The sequence below is a fragment of the Oncorhynchus keta genome, chromosome 35 (assembly GCF_023373465.1).
Source record: "Oncorhynchus keta strain PuntledgeMale-10-30-2019 chromosome 35, Oket_V2, whole genome shotgun sequence".
NCBI classification, from domain to species: domain Eukaryota; kingdom Metazoa; phylum Chordata; class Actinopteri; order Salmoniformes; family Salmonidae; genus Oncorhynchus; species Oncorhynchus keta.
Window position 1 is genome coordinate 26,823,087 of NC_068455.1, and position 17,818 is coordinate 26,840,904.

Genomic DNA, 17,818 nt, shown 5'->3' on the forward strand with positions numbered 1-17,818 from the left:
GGAGAGGTTTGCAATTATTAGTGAATAAACATGACTAAATGCCTCCCATTTAATGTGGATGGTAGGAACATTTGCAAAGCTGTATGTTTGCTTGAGGAAGTGCGTTGAAGTGTTTCAATCATGTTGCATGCAGCAACGGAATGAACTGATGCAGTAGTACCTGAATGCTGTCACTAGAGGTTAGTAGTGTTCTAATCCTACAGCTCAGAATGAATTTGGTACTCAGCTGAGAGCAGTGTCAGTAAAGTTGTCCGTGCCTGAGAGGATGGCAGCAGGGATGACAGTGATATCTCGAAGCTACATCGGCAGCTCCACAATGAATCAGTCAGACAGACCACTGACTGTTAACCAGTTCTCCAATTGCCCTATCTACACACAACATAAACACAGCCCTATATCCAAGTGTTGTAACTGTCGGCCTACAGTAGCCCACTGTGTCCTACTCTTTCCATATTGCACAAAAAGAGGGAGGTAGATAGCCGCCAGTTAACTGTTCACCTGCTCTGAGGGAAAATGAGTGAGCTTCATAATGTAATGTAAATTTAAACGGTACAACACACAGTGTAGGCTGCTATGTATGTGATGTCCAATAATGTCGTGGCATCTCCATTTGTTGGATCTGTTTCAATTGGAAGTGACTTAAGGGCAATTCCATGGCAACAGAATTACTCAAGAGACTTTTCACTTTAAAATGTATACTCAACCAAAAACATTGATTTCAACGTTTAACAAGCCATGCAATGTTATGCACAAGGACTACTTTTCACAATTTTCATTGAAAATTGAACAAAAACTAATTTAAAGGAATAACTGTGCAGATACAAAGTTTGTTAACAGAATAAAACTAAGGGAGATTTTACTGTAATTCTGTTGCCAAACTTTGCATCTGCACAGTTTTTCCAGTAATTGTTTTATATAATTTGATTAAACTTTGCATCTGCACAGTTTTTCCAGTAATTGTTTTATATAATTTGATTGACTGTGTAAATTGTTTAAAGTAGTCATTGTGCATAGAGTTGTGTGGTTTGTTAAACTTTGAAATCAATGGTTTTTGTTTGGTACACACTTTCATGTAAAAAAAACTGAATCTCAGCATAAATCTGTTATCGTGGAATTTCCCATTTTCAATTTTGAATTGAAAACATGGAAAAGGGCAAGGAAAAGATAGGGAAATCTCACAAGCTCCAGGTGTGTGGTGTTAAACCTGAAGATGCCTGGCCTTTGAATTGCAATTGAGATGACGTGAAACTTGAAATATTAAACACTAGTGTTTAGTCATGGAGGCTATGAATGGTAGACAGTTTCCCTTATCATGACTCCAATTGCATTGCATTGGAGTCATTCCACATCCCTTTTGATTAGCTGAGGGGATTATTTAAGAGTGAAATGCTCTATCTAGAAACAAATTGATCCTTGATTATGATACGGTTTTGGAAACCCTGAATACTCAACTTAATTATCAGCCCAAAATTACTTATTATTAGTTGTTTTACAGATTTACACTGAGTTTTTTTGTGTAACACAGGTACATGAGGCAATGTATTTTTTTTCTTCCCTCCCAAGTTTCCATTAGCTCAGTTGTTGTTTTAGACTAGTTCAGGTAAATGTGCAATGTAAAACACCTCCGTAGGATTCCATTAAAATGGTGCATTGTAAGTTACTCTTTTGTGTTTCAAAAATTATTTTTCCTACGAAACTTAAGTTCCAAACATTTCCAAAAACCATAGCGCAAGCAGGGATTATAAACATTTCTAAATGTTAAATATATTAGCCACATGCTTCATAAACAACAGGTGTAGATGAACAGTGAAATGCTTACGCACGGGCCTGTCCCAACAATGCAGAAACAAGAGAAATAATAGAAAAGTAAAACACGTAATAACATTAGATACACAATGAGTAACACAACGATAACTCGGCTATATACTGTACAAGGGTTACCAGTATCAAGTCGATGTGCAGGGGTATGAGGTAATTGAGGTAGATATGTACAGTGCCTTGCGAAAGTATTCGGCCCCCTTGAACTTTGCGACCTTTTGCCACATTTCAGGCTTCAAACATAAAGATATAAAACTGTATTTTTTTGTGAAGAATCAACAACAAGTGGGACACAATCATGAAGTGGAACGACATTTATTGGATATTTCAAACTTTTTTAACAAATCAAAAACTGAAAAATTGGGCGTGCAAAATTATTCAGCCCCCTGAAGTTAATACTTTGTAGCGCCACCTTTTGCTGCGATTACAGCTGTAAGTCGCTTGGGGTATGTCTCTATCAGTTTTGCACATCGAGAGACTGACATTTTTTCCCATTCCTCCTTGCAAAACAGCTCGAGCTCAGTGAGGTTGGATGGAGAGCATTTGTGAACAGCAGTTTTCAGTTCTTTCCACAGATTCTCGATTGGATTCAGGTCTGGACTTTGACTTGGCCATTCTAACACCTGGATATGTTTATTTTTGAACCATTCCATTGTAGTTTTTGCTTTATGTTTTAGATCATTGTCTTGTTGGAAGACAAATCTCCGTCCCAGTCTCAGGTCTTTTGCAGACTCCATCAGGTTTTCTTCCAGAATGGTCCTGTATTTGGCTCCATCCATCTTCCCATCAATTTTAACCATCTTCCCTGTCCCTGCTGAAGAAAAGCAGGCCCAAACCATGATGCTGCCACCACCATGTTTGACAGTGGGGATGGTGTGTTCAGGGTGTTGCTTTTACGCCAAACATAACGTTTTGCATTGTTGCCAAAAAGTTCGATTTTGGTTTCATCTGACCAGAGCACCTTCTTCCACATGTTTGGTGTGTCTCCCAGGTGGCTTGTGGCAAACAGAGTCTCCCACCTCAGCTGTAGATCTCTGCAGTTCATCCAGAGTGATCATGGGCCTCTTGGCTGCATCTCTGATCAGTCTTCTCCTTGTATGAGCTGAAAGTTTAGAAGGACGGCCAGTTCTTGGTAGATTTGCAGTGGTCTGATACTCCTTCCATTTCAATATTATCGCTTGCACAGTGTTCCTTGGGATGTTTAAAGCTTGGGAAATATTTTTGTATCCAAATCCGACTTTAAACTTCTTCACAACAGTATCTCGGACCTGCCTGGTGTGTTCCTTGTTCTTCATGATGCTCTCTGCGCTTTTAACGGACCTCTGAGACTATCACAGTGCAGGTGCATTTATACGGAGACTTGATTACACACAGGTGGATTGTATTTATCATCATTAGTCATTTAGGTCAACATTGGATCATTCAGAGATCCTCACTGAACCTCTGGAGAGAGTTTGCTGCACTGAAAGTAAAGGGGCTGAATAATTTTGCACGCCCAATTTTTCAGTTTTTGATTTGTTAAAAAAGTTTGAAATATCCAATAAATGTCGTTCCACTTCATGATTGTGTCCCACTTGTTGTTGATTATTCACAAAAATATACAGTTTTATATCTTTATGTTTGAAGCCTGAAATGTGGCAAACGGTCGCAAAGTTCAAGGGGGCCAAATACTTTCGCAAGGCACTGTATATATAATTATGAATTAAGTGGCATATAGTAAACAGTAGCAGCAGTGTGCTGATAGCCAGGTGTAGCAGTGGTAAGGATTCACTCCATGGTGCTGAAAAAAAAGCTCTGCTGTTGGGACAGCTTTATGTAGTCCCAAACAGTTTGTGAGTACCTTTGTCACCGTTATAGTACAAGTAATATATTTTTTAGTGTTGTGTAGTGGCCTTACTGGCATGCATTAATATTTGTTCGATTTTTTTGCCCCACCAAGATTTACATGTTAAAATCGCAACTGCCCTAGTGTACACTCTTGGGTAATACTTTTGGCAGAATAATAAATTATTCTCTTGTCTCTATCCTACCTGTGGTTTTTCAGTAGGCAATGGTGTCAGTCGAGTCACCCAACTGCGCAAGTGCGCATACTCCAGTCCTCGCGTGCTGGGGAAACTTCATTCAGATATCACTGTGTATAAGGACACTTGCCACTCGGATTTCTCTCTATCAAAAAAAAAAAAGATTCGGAAAAAAACATCTTCCTCAACTCTGCTTTGAAGGACGTAAAACGCTCCAAACAGGTAGACATTCATGATTAAGGTGCGCACAGTTAGAGTTAGTAGCCTATAAACAGTTTGTGTTTATCAACAAATGGCTTAGGACGAACACAAATATCCTATAATGATAGAGAATAGAGTGTTCAAATGTAGTGTTTTACAGCTTAGCATTGAGTCTATGGGTGTGCATTTCGGACAGAGCTGGACATTGCAACTACATTGTGTCAGGGTATGACATGGGTGCGTCTTAATACGAGGAGCTGCCTCCTTTCCTATGTCATATTTCTTAATCCTTACTAATATGAAAGGATTGGATATAGGTGAGTGCATTTTAGCAGTTACTCCAGCTAAGCAATATTTCTTGGCTCTGAAATAGGACAATAGTAAAGATTACACTTACTGTATTTGAACCTGTGTCTCTGACAAGGGAAATAATTTATTGGGTTGGAATGTATGCAGACTTTGCGTTTGAATAGTTGGATGCACCTTGATGACATTCTTTCCATCTGCATCCATCTTATCACTCACACACCTTTCCTCCTAGTCACATCATGCTGTGGTATTTTATTTTAACCTGATGTCTGTTGGTGTCATGCCATCATTACAGTAGGTAGGTGTGTTTATATGGAGTAACACTACATACCAAACTCTTAACCCACAGCAATGTGTACCCAAGCTTTCGCAATTACATTGCACCATGACTTCCCAACTGATATTGAACAAGAGAAGCCTTTCCCTTGGAGCGAGGACGGCCGAGGGGTCAAGACACAAAATGACCACAGGAATTCCATCTAGGGACAATATGTGCTTTTGAGTAGGAATAAAGGAGCAATTAGCTTGAAAATATACAATAGTAATACGACACAAGGAAGAAAAAACAAAACACATCCAGGTTTAAAGGACTGAATTCAGACTTTCATATCATCAGTAATTACTACATAGTACACACTTGAAAACACCCAAATCAGCTGTCTTTTTCCAAACTTTGCCAACTGCTATACTCAGAAAATCCCACAGACTGTCATTCCCATTTCATACGCTGCTTACGTTCACATCAAAAAGAAAAAAACAAAAACAAGTTCAGCAAGTTTCTGCTACACTGTCTTCATATTTTCTGAGTTTAGGTTGTTCTTGAAGCGCCAGGTTTCTGTATGCTTATTTGCATGTGAGACTGGAAGTACAGGACCCTGGAGAGTGACTATGATTCTGTGTCAAAACACTTTCAGCATTAGGGCTGTCTCGTTGGACCACAGAGGCTGGCTTGGCACTACTGCACTCTCTGATCTAAGCTGTCATCAAATAAGCAACAGCTGAGTGAGCGAGGGAAGTAAGAATTACCAAGAAGGGAGATTAAAAAAGCATCACAATTGACTTGAGTAGCTCTGAGTAGAACTGCGATTCAGATGTAGGATATTAATTTGAGACAGTTTTCTACAGCAGGAAAATAATCCTGCAGCAACAGGAAATGTGAATTATTATGTGGATTATAAGAATGGACATTTTTGTTGGGGTTTATACATTTTTGTAAAGGAAAATCAAGTCTGAAATTTCTAAGTGGAAATTACAAACTTCAGAAGCCTTTTTAAACCTCAAATACACAAGTGTATTGCAAGAATGCTCTCCTGCAACAGGGTGATCAAATTAAGATCCTACATCTCTATGAATGTATTATAGAAATAAACCACATCTGTTTCTTTGCATAAAAGGGTATACAACAGCAGTATTGCCTTGGTCCCCTTGTTGTTCATAGGATGACTGAGGTGATGAACACACAGGAACCTGTGATAAAGGACTTCAGTGTAGCTGGAGCAGCATCAGGGGATCAGGGCATATCCTTTCAGGTGAGTCTACTGTTGCCTCAATCCATCCATCCATCCATCCATCCATCCATCCATCCATCCATCCATCCATCCATCCATCCATCCATCCATCCATCCATCCATCCATCCACCAGTCACTCAACCAAGAGTTTAATTGACAGCCTACTAATTATGAATGTGCCTTTAATTTTGGATCTTTCTTGTAAAATGTTGTATGAGCTCTCATTGCAAGGATCTCAGATTTGAACTTCAAATCCCTGTAAGAAAGAGTAAAACACCCTAATAAAGAGTCAATCGACCCTACTTCTTGTGTCCAGATTTTCCCAGATACCCATGAGCGGAATCCCAAGCTGTCCAAGAGACTTCCCTCTATTGTGGTGGAGCCCTCTGATGGGGGCAATGTGGAAAGCGGGGAGCTCCGCTGGCCCCCTATGGATCTCAACTCTGTAGAGGCCCCAGGCGGGATGCAGCCCCACAAACACACTCCTCTTCAGACCACACAGGACCAGGCCGCAGGTAGGATAACCTGGCATGATATTCTGATTACCTCAATGTAAAGTGTGTGTGTGTGTGTGTGTGAGAGAGAGAGAGAGAGAGAGAGAGAGACTCTTTCCCTATCTGATTGTGACAACTCTCTCTATGTGTCTCCCAGATGAAGATCTGAATCACGGGGTGCAGGACAGCAGTGAAGTGGTGTATGGGGCCGTAGTAGAGGAATCTAACTGAGAAGATCATCCATCCACCTCCACAGCTGCTCTCACTGTAAATGTGTCCAGAGTAAGAAAGATAGACAGGTGGGCAGGGGCACTGAGGAGAGTGGAGGAGGGACTTGGAGGGTCGTTACCCTCACTCTGCGCACTGCAAGAAAACCAATGAGTTCATTCTGACGTTTCAGGCTGTACAGCAGTCTGTTAAAGCTGTCTTAAATAGCTTGCTTGTGCAGTTTCATATACATGCAGACTAGATCACAGCTACGCAGCACTGAATAATTTTGTTGTCCTCTAATTGTAGATATTTTGATACCTTGTGCAAAAATGTGGAGTACTTTGTAAGAACTGAGGTGTTTTTGAACAGCAGTATTCAAAGCTGTGTCCAGCATGTATACTCCAAGTAGAATGTAAGCTAGATAAAGTGGTGACAACTGTGGGTATTCCTGTCTCGTGAAAAACTATGATTCTGATTGTGTACGTGAGTTCTTTCAACTTGTTCTACCATAAAAATCAACAGCTAACATCCAGAGATAGTCTTAGTTGTTACAATCAATGGGAGTAAAAATGCTGTGTATGTACCGCAACTGCATTTTTCTCATCTGCAGTTTTTATAAACAGTCAATATGTGAGTGCTGAGATTGAAGCCCCAGTTATTGCACAGACAATAAAGTCTTTAGGCTTACCAAACCTTTTGTTGTTGAATTTGTCAGCCTGTGCCTTTATACTATTCTCCCCCTCTCTCTCTCACCCCTTTCATGTCGATCCACTCCCCACCATCCACAATCCCCATGTCTGATGGCTCTCTTGGATCTGGTTTCCTGGTATAGGTCAGATTCAGTGTCTTCATCTAGATGCAGACATGAGTGGCAGGGACTCAATCTTATTTTTCTATCTCTCCTTCCTTTTTGGATGTGACCTTTCAACTGACAGCCTTGTTAAGAGCCCTTTGGCACAGCAAACATGCTCACCTCTGGAAAAACAAAAGGGCAGCATTGGAGAGAAAAGGAGTGAAAGAGAAAAAATATATATGGTGTAGAATATTTTTTTCAAATGTCTATTATTTTAATGGAATGTCAATACTGTGCACTATTTAGAGGTTAAATGGGTCTTCAAATTTGATGAAGACGCACAATGATGTATCAAAAATATACCATAAGGTACCGTACTACTGCAGCAGGACTCTAGTGATTTAGTATGTTACTCCTTGATTATTATTATAACTATTTCAACATAAACACCAGACATAATTTTTCTCTTTGCTCACAATAGCACATTGTGCCATCAAGTAGAAATAGTTGTGCTTTTACATACAGCAAGATACAGCTACAGTCATGTCAAAAGGCCTTTTGACATCATGGCTACAGCATCACCATGGCAAGCAGATTTCAATATCATTTCTGAAGCTATATTTGACCCAGTTGTATAAAACATGCCTGTTGATTCTCTCTCTGCATGTTGATACAATCACCATCACCAGTGTCCCTTTTATCATGGTGATTATCATCACAAGTACATATACAACCTTCTTTCTGTGTTTTTTCCATCCTCTATTTTGTTCCATTTTTTAGGACAAAGAGTGAGCCACGTCAGACAGCCACTTCCCTCCCTGTTGATGTAAAAGTGCCTTTTGATAGAATAGCATTAAGGTGAGGTGCATCGGGTGTTTTTTTCAGCTTTTAAAAGGGATCTTTGTTCTTGTGGTGCCCACGCTGTGTTCCCACTTTCATCTTCCTCTTCTGCTGGCTTCAAACAGGTCCTTCAAAGCGGGTCGTGATGGGTCAAGTTAGATTCCCCACCACACACCACACCTAACCTATCTCTGCTCAGTCTCACCGCCCACCCAGCATCCTCAGCCTTTAACATCACTTTCAGCCTCCTCTCGCCCAGCAGGAACTGGATGGGGATGTTGTCTCCCCATCATCAGGGCAGCAGGGCAGAGAACTCTCATGTCAGGGTCATTATGCTTAAATGAGGCCAAGGTCAGGAAAACTAGGACATGCCTGTGCATTTGCGCCCGACTGTCTTTTCCCACCCAGACCAAGGACTGAAATGAAGGCTTTGAGAGGGCCTGTCTTTTGGCAGTTATTCACTCACTGTAAATGATGTGAAGGTGAGAGAGAACCTTCAGAGGCAGAGCTCCAATGAGGCCATAAAGATTTACAGTATAATCTCCCAACAGTGATTATCTCCCTCTTGTTTACTGTCCATATGGTAATTTATCCTGCAAAGGCTTTTAACCACACCAACTTAAACTACTATACATTCAGTTCATGTAATCAGTGAGATAGAACAACAGCCTCACTATAGAATTACAAACAAAAATGAACTTTCTGAATGCTTGTTTTATAGAATAAGATTAATCAGTGTAACATGACCACTATCATTTCAGTGAAGAACTCAAGGCTACTTCTCTCTGTTAGTGATGCAGTCCACATATGTACCACATCAGAAGGTCACCCCTGTAACCTTTCCAGCACGCATTAAATGTCATTTTAATCAATTGTAGATAAGAGGCACTACAAATGGCAGAGCCGAGGAGAACTTCAGTTAGCAGCATAAAATGGCACATTAACAGTTTCTTTGTCACAATCATCTGAACTGTCACAGTGTGAATCCTTTCATGAGACAGATTTGTTTCTAGTATGTTTCTCTAAGATAAAGTTATAATTATACAGTGCATTCGGAAAGTATTCAGATCAGCCTTATTCTAAAAAATGTCCCCCATCAATCTACTCACAATAACCCATAATTACAAAACAGGTTTTAAAAATGTGTTGCAAATGTATAAAAAAATAAAATAAATGAAATAATAAATGTACATAAGTATTCAAATCAAATCAAATTGTGTTAGTCACATGCGCCGAATACAACAAATGTAGACCTTACAGGGAAATGCTTACTTACAAGCCCTTAACCAACAATGTAGTTAGAAAAATTATGAATAAGAATAAGAAATACAAGGAACAAGTCATTCAAATCAAATCAAATGTATTTATATAGCCCTTCGTACATCAGCTGATATCTCAAAGTGCTGTACAGAAACCCAGCCTAAAACCCCAAACAGCAAGCAATGCAGGTGTAGAAGCACGGTGACTAGGAAAAACTCCCTAGAAAGGCCAAAACCTAGGAAGAAACCTAGAGAGGAACCAGGCTATGTGGGGTGGCCAGTCCTCTTCTGGCTGTGCCAGGTGGAGATTATAACAGAACATGGCCAAGATGTTCAAATGTTCATAAATGACCAGCATGGTCGAATAATAATAAGGCAGAACAGTTGAAACTGGAGCAGCAGCACGGCCAGGTGGACTGGGGACAGCAAGGAGTCATCATGTCAGGTAGTCCTGGGGCATGGTCCTAGGGCTCAGGTCCTCCGAGAGAGAGAAAGAGAGAATTAGAGAACGCACACTTAGATTCACACAGGACACCGAATAGGACAGGAGAAGTACTCCAGATATAACAGACTGACCCTAGCCCCCCAACACATAAACTACTGCAGCATAAATACTGGAGGCTGAGACAGGAGAGGTCAGGAGACACTGTGGCCCCATCCGAGGACACCCCCGGACAGGGCCAAACAGGAAGGAGCCGCAGTAATTAAAGAGCCGCAGTAAAATAACAATAGCAAGACTATATACAGGGGGTACCGGTACAGAGTCAATGTGCGGGGGCACCGGCTGTTTGAAGTAATTGAGGCAGTATGTACATGTAGGTAGCGTTATTAAAGTGACTATGCATAGATAATAACAGAGAGTAGCAGCGGAGAAAGGGGGGGGGGCAATGCAAATAGTCTGGGTCGCCATTTGATAAGCGTCTTACGGCTTCGGAGTAGAAGCTGTTTATTAACCTCTTGGACCTAGACTTAGCGCTCCGGTACCGCTTGCCGTGCGGTAATAGAGAGAAGAGTCTATGACTAGGGTGGCTGGAGTCTTTGACAATTATTAGGGCCTTCCTCTGACACCGCCTGGTATAGAGGTCCTGGATGGCAGGAAGCTTGGCCCCATTGATGTACTGGGCCGTATACACTACCCTCTGTAGTGCCTTGCGGTCGGAGGCCAAGCAGTTGCCATACCAGGCAATGATGCTCTCAATGGTGTCTTCACGACTGTCTAGGTGTGCTTGGACCATGTTAATTTGTTGGTGATGTGAATTTCTCAACCTGCTCCACTACAGCCCCGTAGATGAGTATGGGGGTGCGCTCGGTCCTCCTTTTCCTGTAATCCACAATCATCTCCTTTGTCTTGATCACGTTGAGGGAGAGAGAGGTTGTTGTCCTGACACCACCCGGCCAGGTCTCTGACCTCCTCCCTATAGGCTGTCTCGTCATTGTCGGTGATCAGGCCTACCACTGTTGTGTCATCGGCAAACTTAATGATGGTGTTGGAGTCGTGCCTGACCATGCAGTCATGAGTGAACAGGGAGTACAGGAAGGGACTGAGCACGCACCCCTGATGGGCCCTTGTGTTGAGGGTCAGCGTAGCGGATGTGTTGTTACCTACCCTTATTGCCTAGGGGCAGCCCGTCAGGAAGTCCAGGATCCAGCTGTAGAGGGAGGTGTTTAGTCCCAGGGTCCTTAGCTTATTTATGAGCTTTGAGGGCACTATTGTGCTGAACGCTGAGCTGAAGTCAATGAATAGCATTCTCACATAGGTGTTCCTTTCGTCCAGGTGGGAAAGGCAGTGTGGAGTGCAATAGAGATTGCATCATCTGTGGATCTGTTAGGGCGGTATGCAAATTGGAGTTCAGACCCTTTACTCGGTACGTTTTTGAAGCACCTGTCATGACGTGGCACTTTCTGGGTATAGAGCGTGGCATCCCACACTCTCTCTCTCTCCCTCCTACACCCAGGTTCTGTTATCTCAGGTCATAAGTTCCCGGAGGAGACTCTCGACTTCTGGCCATGCAGTAACTTCTTCTACATCACAGAACCTGAGAACTGAACAATATCCATGTTTTGGAGAATGTGTAAGCGGTCGGTGGAGAAGCCAGCTACGACCCGGTCCATTTTGTTTCATGTTTGTGACCTCATGAAAGACAATACAGCCACATTACCATAACTCTGTTTATGCAGATGGCTCCGTTATGAGGTTTGCGTCTAATTATTATGTAAAATGAATGAGTAAAGATTAAACTATTTGTGAAATTATGTAAGGTGATGTTGAACCGTTAATGTGAGAGAATTGTATTCCCTGGTAAGTCTAACTCAAATGAAATGAAATCAAATGTATTTATATAGCCCATCGTACATCAGCTGATATCTCAAGTGCTGTACAGAAACCCAGCCTAAAACCCCAAACAGCAAGCAATTCAGGTGTTGAAGCACGTTGGCTAGGAAAAACTCCCTAGAAAGGCCAAAACCTAGGAATAAACCTACAGAGGAACCAGACTATGAGGAGTGGCCAGTCCTCTTCTGGCTGTGCCGGGTGGAGATTATAACAGAACATGGCCAAGATGTTCAAATGTTCATAAATGACCAGCATGTTCAAATAATAGGTCTGGGACAGGTAGCGGGTCCGGTGAACAGGTCAGGGTTCCATAGCCGAAGGCAGAACAGTTGAAACTGGAGCAGCAGCACGGCCAGGTGGACTGGGGACAGTAAGGAGTCATCATGCCAGGTAGTCCTGAGGCATGGTCCTAAGGCTCAGGTCCCCCGAGAGAGAGAAAGAAAGAGAGAATTAGAGAGAGCATACTTAAATTCACATAGGACACCGGATCAGAGAGGAGAAGTACTCCAGATATAACAAACTGACCCTAGCCCCCCAACACATAAACTACTGCAGCATAAATACTGGAGGCTGAGACAGGAGGGGTCAGGAGACACTGTGGCCCGATCCGATGATACCCTGGACAGGGCCAAACATGAAGGATATAACCCCTCCCACTTTGCCAAAGCACAGCCCCCACACCACTAGAGGGATATCTTAAACCACCAACTTACCATCCCGAGACAAGGCCGAATATAGCCCACAAAGATCTCCGCCACGGCACAACCCAAGGGGGGGCGCCAACCCAGACAGGAAGACCACGTCAGTGACTCAACCCACTTAAGTGACGCACCCCTCCTAGGGACGGCGTGGAAGAGCACCAGTAGGCCAGTGATTCAGCCCCTGTATTAGGGTTAGAGGCAGAGAATCCCAGTGGAAAGAGGGGAACAGGCCAGGCAGAGAGAGCAAGGGCGGTTCGTTGCTCCAGAGCCTTTCAGTTCACCTTCACACTCCTGGGCCAGACTACACTCAATCATATGACCCACTGAAGAGATGAATCTTCAGTAAAGAGTTAAAGGTTGAGACAGATTTTACGTCTCTCACATGGGTAGGCAGACCATTCCATAAAAATGGAGCTCTATAGGAGAAAGACCTGCCTCCAGCTGTTTGCTTATAAATTCTAGGGATAATTAGGAGGCCTGCGTCTTGTGATCGTACCGTACATGTAGGTATGTACGGCAGGACCAAATCAGAGAGATAGGTAGGAGCAAGCCCATGTAATGCTTTGTAGGTTAGCAGTAAAACCTTGAAATCAGCCCTTGCCTTGACAGGAAGCCAGTGTAGGGAGGCTAGCACTGGAGTAATATGATCACATTTTTTGGTTCTAGTCAGGATTCTAGCAGCCATATTTAGCACTAACTGAAGTTTACTTAGTGCTTTATCCGGGTAGCCGGAAAGTAGAGCATTGCAGTAGTCTAACCTAGAAGTAACAAAAGTATGGATTAATTTTTCTGCATAATTGTTGGACAGAAAGTTTCTGATTTTTGCAATGTTACGTAGATGGAAAAAAGCTGTCCTTGAAGCAGTCTTGATATGTTCGTCAAAAGAGAGATCAGGATCCAGAGTAACGCCGAGGTCCTTCAAAGTTTTATTTGAGACGACTGTACAACCATTAAGAGTAATTGTCAGATTCAACAGAATATCTCTTTGTTTCTGAGGACCTAGAACAAGCATCTCTGTTTTGTCCGAGTTTAAAAGTAGAAAGTTTGCAGCCATCCACTTCCTCACTTCTTTTGGGTGGCAGGGTAGCCTAGTGGTTAGAGCGTTGGACTAGTAACCGAAACGTTGCAAGTTCAAATCCCCGAGCTGACAAGGTACAAATCTGTCATTCTGCACCTGAATAGGTGTTCCTAGGCTGTCATTGAAAGTAAGGATTTGTTCTTATTTGACTTGTTCTTATTTGACTTGCCTAGTTAGATAAAGTTAAAATTATGTCTGAAACACAGGCTTCTAGCGAGGGCAATTTGGGGGCTTCACCATGTTTAATTGAAATGTACAGCTGTGTGTCATCCGCATAGCAGTGAAAGTTAACATTATGTTTTCGAATGACATCCAAGAGGTAAAATATATAGTGAAAACAACAGTGGTCCTAAAACAGAACCTTGAGGAACACCGAAATTTACAGTTGATTTGTCAGAGGACAAACCATTCACAGAGACAAACTGATATCTTTCCAACAGATAAGATCTAAACCAGGCGAGAACCTGTCCGTATAGACCAATTCGGGTTTCCAATCTCTCCAAAAGAATGTGGGGATCGATGGTATCAAAAGTAGCACTAAGGTCTAGGAGCACGAGGACAGATGCAGAGCCTCGGTCTGATGCCATTAAAAGGACATTTACCACATTCACAAGTGCAGTCTCAGTGCTACGATGGGGTCTAAAACCAGAATGAAGCATTTCATATACATTGTTTGCCTTCAGGAAGGCAGTGAGTTGCTGCAAAACAGCCTTTTCTAAAATATTTGAGAGGAATGGAAGATTCGATATAGGCCGATAGTTTTTCATATTTTATGGGTCAAGGTTTGGCTTTTTCAAGAGAAGCTTTATTACTGCCACTTTTAGTGAGTTTGGTACACATCCGGTGGATAGAGAGCCGTTTATTATGTTCAACATAGGAGGGCCAAGCACAGGAAGCAGCTCTTTCAGTAGTTTAGTTGGAATAGGGTCCAGTATGCAGCTTGAAGGTTTAGAGGACATGATTAGTTTCATCGTGTCAAGAGATATAGTACTAAAACACTTGAGTGTCTCTCTTGATCCTAGGTCCTGGCAGAGTTGTGCAGACTCAGGACAACTGAGCTTTGAAGGAATATGCAGATTTAAAGAGTCCGTAATTTGCTTTCTAATAATCATGATCTTTTCTTCAAAGAAGTTCATGAATTTATTACTGCTGAAGTGAAAGCCCTCCTCACTTGGGCGAATGCTGCTTTTTAGTTAGCTTTGCTACAGTTTCAAAAATAAATTTCGGATTGTTCTTATTTTCCTCAATTAAGTTGGAAAAATAGGATGATCGAGCAGCAGTAAGGGCTCTTCGATACTGCACGGGATTGTCTTTCCAAGCTAGTCGGAAGACTTCCAGTTTGGTGTGGCGCCATTTCCGTTCTAACTTTCTGGAAGCTTGCTTCAGAGCTCGGGTATTTTCTGTATACCAGGGAGCAAGTTTCTTTTGAGAAATGTTTTTAGTTTTTAGGGGTGCAACTGCATCTAGGGTATTGCGCAAGGTTAAATTGAGTTCGTCAGTTAGGTGGTTTGTCACGAGTCCGACGAGGGTGGTTTCCCTTCCCGGGCGGCGCTCGGTGGTCGTCGTCACCGGCCTATTAGCTGCCACTGATTGTCTTTCCTCCCCCTCCTTGTATGTTCATTGGTAGCACATGTTTATGTATGATTAGTTTGTCTTTATTAGACAGCCGGCCCGCCTGGTTGTTGTGCGGGATTATTTCAGTGTAACCTTCGGCTCTGATGTAGAGGTACGTGTTAGTGCCTGGTCGTGATTTTTCCGTTGTACATTTTCATTCCCTGTCTTTGGGGCCGTTACTATTGTGAGCACCCTGTTGGTGCTATTAAAGACGCACAGCATTGCACTCTCTGTCTCCTGCGTTTGACTCCACACCCACGACACCCGGAGCATTACATGGTTAACTGATTTTTGTCCTCTGACGTCCTTGGGTAGGCAGAGGGAGTCTGGAAGGGCATCAAGAAACCTTAGTGTTGTCTGTGAATTTATAGCACGACTTTTGATGCTCCTTGGTTGGGGTCTGAGCAGATTATTTGTTGCAATTGCAAACGTAATAAAATGGTGGTCCGATAGTCCAGGATTATGAGGAAAAACATTAAGATCCACAACATTTATTCCATGGGACAAAACTAGGTCCAGAGTATGACTGTGACAGTGAGTAGGTCCAGAGACATGTTGGACAAAACCCACTGAGTTGATGATGGCTCCGAAAGCCTTTTGGAGTGGGTCTGTGGACCTTTCCATGTGAATATATAAAAGTCACCAAAAATTTGAATATTATCTGCTATGACTACAAGGTCCGATAGGAATTCAGGGAACTCAATGAGGAACGCTGTATATGGCCCAGGATGCCTGTAAACAGTAGCTATAAAAAGTGATTGAGTAGGCTGCATAGATTTCATGACTAGAAGCTCAAAAGACGAAAATTGACATTTGCTATCGTAAATGTTAGCAACACCTCCGCCTTTGCGGGATGCACGGGGGATATGGTCACTAGTGTAACCAGGAGGTGAGGCCTCATTCAGCAGGCTTAAGCCATGTTTCAGTCAGGCCAATCACATCAAGATTATGATCAGTGATTAGTTCACTGACTATATTTGCCTTTGAAGTAAGGGATCTAACATTAAGTAGCCCTATTTTGAGATGTGAGGTATCAAGATCTCTTTCAATAATGACAGGAATGGTGGAGGTTTTTATCCTAGTGAGATTGCTAAGGCGAACACCGCCATGTTTAGTTTTGCCCAACTCAGGTCGAGGCACAGACAACTAAGTCATTGGCCCGCCCCCATGAGCACAGACATGATCTGGCTCATGGGACATCCCTTTTCTACTGTTACGAATAAAAAACCCACCTGAAGAAATCCTCTTCAGACCACACGTACCTCGGTCAGCTGAGGGGGCGAAGGTTTAGTAGAGACCACAAAAACTCAATATAAGCTAAGGTTGTAATGGTTTTTGAATCCCTAACCATACCACATGGAGCATTGGCTACATGGGTGGAAATGGTTCAACTCTGAGACCATCGATCCCGACAGAATAAGAGAAAATCTTCGATACTAATTACTAGTCTGCAGCTACAAATTATGTGAACCTGAGATGCGAAGACCGACAACCACCGAAACATCTATTCTATAAGAACATTTCTGAATGGTACTCTGAAGTATCCATTCAAACTACGAAAGGCTCCAGGAAGCAGAGAGACGCTTCGATGAACTTTCCAACAGAGAGACGGACGATTCCAACAGAGATCACGACTACACACTGAGCGTAAATATATATTGATTACAATTATTCCAAAATGAGTGAGCGTTCATGTGCAAAGGATTAGCATTTCAATTAATATAATTATTAACTGTGTAGTGTGTCTTTTGTCTTTCCCGCCATTCTCTGTCCACACCCACTTCCCATTGTCCACCAAGCCGTCATATCAGCTTAGCCCACTAGGGAACCTCCCCTATCATTTCCTAGTAACCATATCTACTGTTTGTTTGTTTATGCATTTCTGTGATTATTTAGTTAGTTAGTAAATAAATTATTAAGACAATTGGTGTATGGATGATTCATAGTAAAGGCTGGGTTCGTGCAGATAACCAACAATTTACGACGTTTGGAATGAGACTAACGTGAGGTAAAGAATAATTAATTAATTAGAAGAATTATATTAGGAAAATTATAACTTTGTAATCTGAAGATTTTCCATGATGCCAAAGACACAACACACCTTTGGCAGAGATTAAAGCCTAGAGTCTTCTAGGGTATAACGCTACAAGTTTGGCACACCTGTATTTGTGGAGTTTCTCCCATTCCTCTCTGCAGATCCTCTCAAGCTCTGTCAGGTTGGATGGGGAGCGTCGGTGCAGAATTATTTTCAGGTCTCTCCAGAGATGTTCAATCGGGTTCAAGTCCGGGCTCTGGTTGGGCCACTCAATGATATTCAGACTTGTTCCAAGCCACTCCTGCATTGTCTTGGCTGTGTGCTGAGGGTTGCTGTCCTTTTGGAAGGTGAACTTTTGCCCCACTCTGAGGTCCTGAGCGCTCTAGAGCAGGTTTTCATCAAGGATCTCTTTGTACTTTGCTCCGTTCATCTTTCCCTCGATCCTAACTAGTCTCCCAGTCCCTGCTGCTGAAAAACATCCCCACAGCATGATGCTGCCACCACGATGCTTCGCCGCAGGGATGGTGCCAGGTCTCCTCCAGGCGTGACGCTTGGCATTCAAGCTAAAGAGTTCAATCTTGTTTTCATCAGACCAGAGAATCTT

At 42.5% G+C, this 17,818-nt stretch overlaps 1 protein-coding gene across 2 annotated transcripts; it reads left to right on the forward strand.

Moving 5' to 3' along the window:
- The first annotated feature begins 3,922 nt into the window (after positions 1–3,922).
- On the forward strand, positions 3,923–7,243 carry LOC118369228 (protein LBH-like). 2 transcript variants are annotated; one of them, XM_035753690.2, is made up of 5 exons: positions 3,923–4,061; positions 5,264–5,364; positions 5,788–5,878; positions 6,175–6,373; positions 6,510–7,243. In XM_035753690.2, the coding sequence occupies exons 3-5, from the start codon at positions 5,789–5,791 to the stop codon at positions 6,581–6,583; spliced, it is 363 nt and encodes a 120-aa protein (XP_035609583.1). In that variant the 5' UTR covers positions 3,923–4,061; positions 5,264–5,364; position 5,788; the 3' UTR covers positions 6,584–7,243. The 2 variants fall into 2 exon arrangements, with proteins under 2 accessions (XP_035609583.1, XP_035609582.1); XM_035753689.2 differs by lacking the exon at positions 5,264–5,364.
- The last annotated feature ends 10,575 nt before the right edge of the window (positions 7,244–17,818 follow it).

Excerpts from the sequence above, each read along its gene's own strand:
- LOC118369228 (XM_035753690.2), top strand. The coding sequence starts at position 5,789 with ATGACTGAGGTGATGAACACACAGGAACCTGTGATAAAGGACTTCAGT. Across the intron at positions 5,879-6,174 it reads ATCAGGGCATATCCTTTCAG|ATTTTCCCAGATACCCATGA; the intron begins GTGAGTCTACTG and ends TCTTGTGTCCAG. Across the intron at positions 6,374-6,509 it reads CACACAGGACCAGGCCGCAG|ATGAAGATCTGAATCACGGG; the intron begins GTAGGATAACCT and ends TGTGTCTCCCAG.